Genomic DNA, 4,276 nt, shown 5'->3' with positions numbered 1-4,276 from the left:
GATTTGTATTTTCTCGTTTTAAATTCTGTTCGATTTCGGTAAATATTGGTTTTCCTCCATCGAAATTATCTTTCGTTAGAATAACAGAGCTGAATGGGATTTAATGCTACATGCTTTATGATTTATTCTGTTTTTATAACGTTAATGTTTTATTCGTGAAAAAAACTTCATTCTTCGGCAACGTAATTATTCCCGGTTCGAAATTGAAATTTAATTTACTTGTGAGTGATAATTCGATTACTATCGAATTAATGATATTTTTAAAAGAAAATCTATATAAAACGGGTCAGAAAAGAAATTCGAATGGGAGGTTCAATAATTTAAAATACGTTGCACGTGTTAACTTTTTTAGTGTATTTCCATTTCCCTGTAGCTCTTATTGTTTACTAACAAAATGTAAGCGACAGAAATGTGTTTAGGAAGAAAACAAAATTATTTTAAAAAAAAACTTCTAAACGGTTGCGGGAAAATAAACAGAGTGTTTTTGGACTCTATTACAAGGAATTTAAATTTACGTTGATCTGTGATTTAGTTTCTTTTGCAAGTGTTATAAACAATGTATTCATCATCGAATGAAGAATGGGTATTTTTGAGAGTAGGACGAAAAATGTATGGAGAATTCCATACCTTAATGCCTGAACTTCGAAAAGATGAACAACACTTTTATATTTATTTTGGAATGGCTATTCAGTGTTTCGATGAAATTTTGAACCTCATCAAAGATGGCGTTGAAAAACCTAACACAAATTATCGTGAAGTTACCCCACCTGAAGAACAACTTCCTACTGCGTTAAGGTAAAAAAATTAAAAATTTACATAATTATAATTACATTTTATTACTTATAAACATTAAGTGCGGAGAGGAAAATATGAGCATGTAATTAGATATTCTCAAGTAATATTTATATTTTACAAAAATATGAACAAAGTTAGAAAGATTTGTCAATGTTAGTAATATCATCATCGTGTGGAAATTCATTTACATCCGTCTGCACTTTCCGGTTTAGCTTGATTTGTTGATGCGAGTTCCTCCTGATGCAGAAGTTCTTGTTCCATGATGACTTGAGCAATTTTCATTTTTGTTATAGCTTGCCTTCTTCCAGAAAATGTTCTTATAGTCTTTGCATAGGCAAAGAAGATATGATCAATTGCATCATATTCAGTCTTTCTTTCACTCTCAAAGTATTTAATCAATTCGCCTACAGACGACGATGGGTCTGAATTTCGTTTTCTACCTATTCTTTCCAGCATTGAAGCTTCAGGAGTGAGGGTAATAGCATCTGATGTAGGTACTGGTGTTGAATGCGGTGATTGAAATTCGTTCGTAAATTGTGATTGACTCTCCTGAATTTCCACGTGTGGTGCATCTCCGGTAAGACTGTTTTCTGATCGTTCTGATTGAATATTTCGATTTTCCAAATCCTCGGCAGATTCTGTATTGGTTTCACTATCAACATCGCTGACGTTGGAAGAAGTTTTAGCAGAAGTCAAATAAGAGTCAAAAGCTTTCATTTGGTCGGCCCATACCCATTTCTTAGCTCTATTCGCTGCTTGGCCGCTTTTTGTTTTATTACGCCTAACGTACTTTGCATAAGTGTCTCTTAAATTTTTCCATTTTTTTTTAACCCGTTCACCTAAAACAAGAATATTTTTCTCGCATATTTCTTGCCCTTATCTCCGCGTGCCCCTCAGGCGCCTAAATGGTATGCCAATTTCGCTGAAATTCAAAGCCAGTTTTTCGAAAACGAAACGCGATATTAAAAAATTGTATTCTATATTTTCGTCTTATTTTGGCCTGTAGAATCCCCCCCCCCCCTCCCTAGAGTATTACCTATCAATAAAGTAATAGATATCCACCCTGTATGATAGGATGGATCGCATCTCCAAGTTTCTGGTTCAAATCTCCAAACTTACATCGCTTTACGCGCCCCCCGCACTAATCTAGCCCCAACCAATACTAATATCCAGAAGAAGTTGGAAAGTGGAATGCATAATGTCGGAATAAGTCAACAGAAATACTAAAAGTCTTTTATTAATATCTCGTAAACTAATAAATTCTCGAAGCAACAATTTTAGATTTAGGGTCCAAACACCCTCCCCAACCCTCCCCTCAAATCTCGTGTCGATCGGCCACTGGGGCCATTCGGAACTACAGCCAAAAACAAACTGAGTCTCATATTAGGAACCCATTTTTTTTAAATCTGCGTTTTTATTTTATTATGAAGAAACCCAATTTTTGTTTTAGAACTTTTCAGTATGTTGCTAAAGAATACATATTCTACTTTTAAAACGTCTATGGAATTTTAATAAAAGTGTTCTCAGTCAAGAGTTATGATGTTTTTAAGAAATGGGTCTCGTATTCGGCTACTTTACCCTACTATCATTAGTGCTATAGTAAAAACTGATACTTACCATTTGCATTTAATTGTTTGCCAATTTCACTCCATATTCTGTCCTTCTTCTTTACGTTTTTATAATCTTCGTGTGACGAATCATATAAAATAGGATAGTTTCTAACAATTTCTATCATCCTTTCCACTCCTGTCAGTGTTGGAATTTCGCTTTTATCCATTGCACGCAGAATGTTCCAAGCGTGCGCCATGCGATGGCCTAAACGAGACTCGCGAACGGGCGACGCAACAGCCAGAGAGAACAAAAGAAGTTCCCCCAACCGACGCGGAACATTCGCAGGCGCAGCGGCAACGAATTCGCAGCGGCGGCGGTAGCGAGATTCGCGTTTGTGTTCACACTGGAGTGCGAATTTCTCGCTGCCGCTGCGAATTATATAAACAACTTCTATCATCTTATTACATATAAAATAGGATAGTTTCTAACAATTTCTATTATTATTTGTACGCTTGTCATTTTTCGATTTTCTCTTTTATTCATTACACGCAATATATTCAAAGCGTGTGCCATGCGGGGGCCTAAACGAGACTCTCACTCAGAGATGGGCAAAATATTTATTTGCATAAAAATTTCGAGTAACGAATAAAAGTGAAACAAATTATTCGTCATGTGATCAATAAGGTTCATTCTTTTCATTCGTCGAGCGTTCCAACTTCAGCGTTGAAAAAGTTTTCAAATTTAACTTTAACTTTAACTTTAACTTTAACTTTAACTTTAACTTTAACTTTTACTTTAACTTTAACTTTAACTTTAACTGTAACTGTAACTTTAACTGTAACTTTAACTGTAACTTTAACTGTAACTTTAACTGTAACTTTAGCTTTAGCTTTAGCTTTAGCTTTAGCTTTAACTTTAACTTTAACTTTAACTTTAACTTTAACTTTAACTTTAACTTTAACTTTAACTTTAACTTTAACTTTAACTTTAACTTTAACTTTAACTTTAACTTTAACTTTAACTTTAACTTTAACTTTAACTTTAACTTTAACTTTAACTTTAACTTTAACTTTAACTTTAACTTTAACTTTAACTTTAACTTTAACTTTAACTTTAACTTTAACTTTAACTTTAACTTTAACTTTAACTTTAACTTTAACTTTAACTTTAACTTTAACTTTAACTTTAACTTTAACTTTAACTTTAACTTTAACTTTAACTTTAACTTTAACTTTAACTTTAACTTTAACTTTAACTTTAACTTTAACTTTAACTTTAACTTTAACTTTAACTTTAACTTTAACTTTAACTTTAACTTTAACTTTAACTTTAACTTTAACTTTAACTTTAACTTTAACTTTAACTTTAACTTTAACTTTAACTTTAACTTTAACTTTAACTTTAACTTTAACTTTAACTTTAACTTTAACTTTAACTTTAACTTTAACTTTAACTTTAACTTTAACTTTAACTTTAACTTTAACTTTAACTTTAACTTTAACTTTAACTTTAACTTTAACTTTAACTTTATCTTTATCTTTAACTTTAACGTTATTCGACGTCGAATAATTTTCTACCACGCGTTCCAGCAGCTGAGGACGGAAAATTAAAGTTAAAAATTAAAGCTGAAGTTACAGTTAAAGTTAAAGTTGAACACTTTATTCGACACTGAAGTTGGAAAACTCGAAGAAAAAAAATTAACTTTACTCGTCGAATAAAAAAAAATTAGCTTTATTCGGCAAAGAAAGTTAACCCGGATTATTCGAGCTTCGAATAACGAAAATAGTGAAAGTAACCTTCATTCGATCCATAATTTAAATAATTTTTTACTTGGTTAATGCCCAACTCTGTTCTCGCGAAAGGGACGACGCAACCGCCAGAGGGAACAAAAGAAAGAAAAGCAACTTCGCCGCCTATGCGATCACCGCAT

General features: G+C 32.4%; 1 protein-coding gene across 1 annotated transcript; it reads right to left on the bottom strand.

Annotated features, from left to right (window-relative positions):
- Positions 1-843: 843 nt before the first annotated feature.
- LOC143378635 (uncharacterized) lies at positions 844-3,142 on the bottom strand. The gene is made up of 2 exons (XM_076830501.1): positions 2,413-3,142; positions 844-1,634 (listed from the first exon to the last, which is right to left on the bottom strand). Exons 1-2 carry the CDS (start codon positions 2,801-2,803, stop codon positions 976-978), a joined length of 1,050 nt encoding a protein of 349 aa, XP_076686616.1. The 5' UTR covers positions 2,804-3,142; the 3' UTR covers positions 844-975.
- Positions 3,143-4,276: the final 1,134 nt, after the last annotated feature.

The sequence above is a fragment of the Andrena cerasifolii genome, chromosome 2, assembly GCF_050908995.1.
Source record: "Andrena cerasifolii isolate SP2316 chromosome 2, iyAndCera1_principal, whole genome shotgun sequence".
In the NCBI taxonomy this organism is placed as follows: Eukaryota; Metazoa; Arthropoda; class Insecta; order Hymenoptera; family Andrenidae; genus Andrena; species Andrena cerasifolii.
The sequence above is the reverse complement of the archived record's forward strand: the minus strand, read 5'-3'. Positions and strand labels throughout refer to the sequence as shown.

Excerpts from the sequence above, each read along its gene's own strand:
- LOC143378635 (XM_076830501.1), bottom strand. The coding sequence starts at position 2,803 with ATGATAGAAGTTGTTTATATAATTCGCAGCGGCAGCGAGAAATTCGCA. Across the intron at positions 1,635-2,412 it reads CAAACAATTAAATGCAAATG|GTGAACGGGTTAAAAAAAAA; the intron begins GTAAGTATCAGT and ends TTCTTGTTTTAG.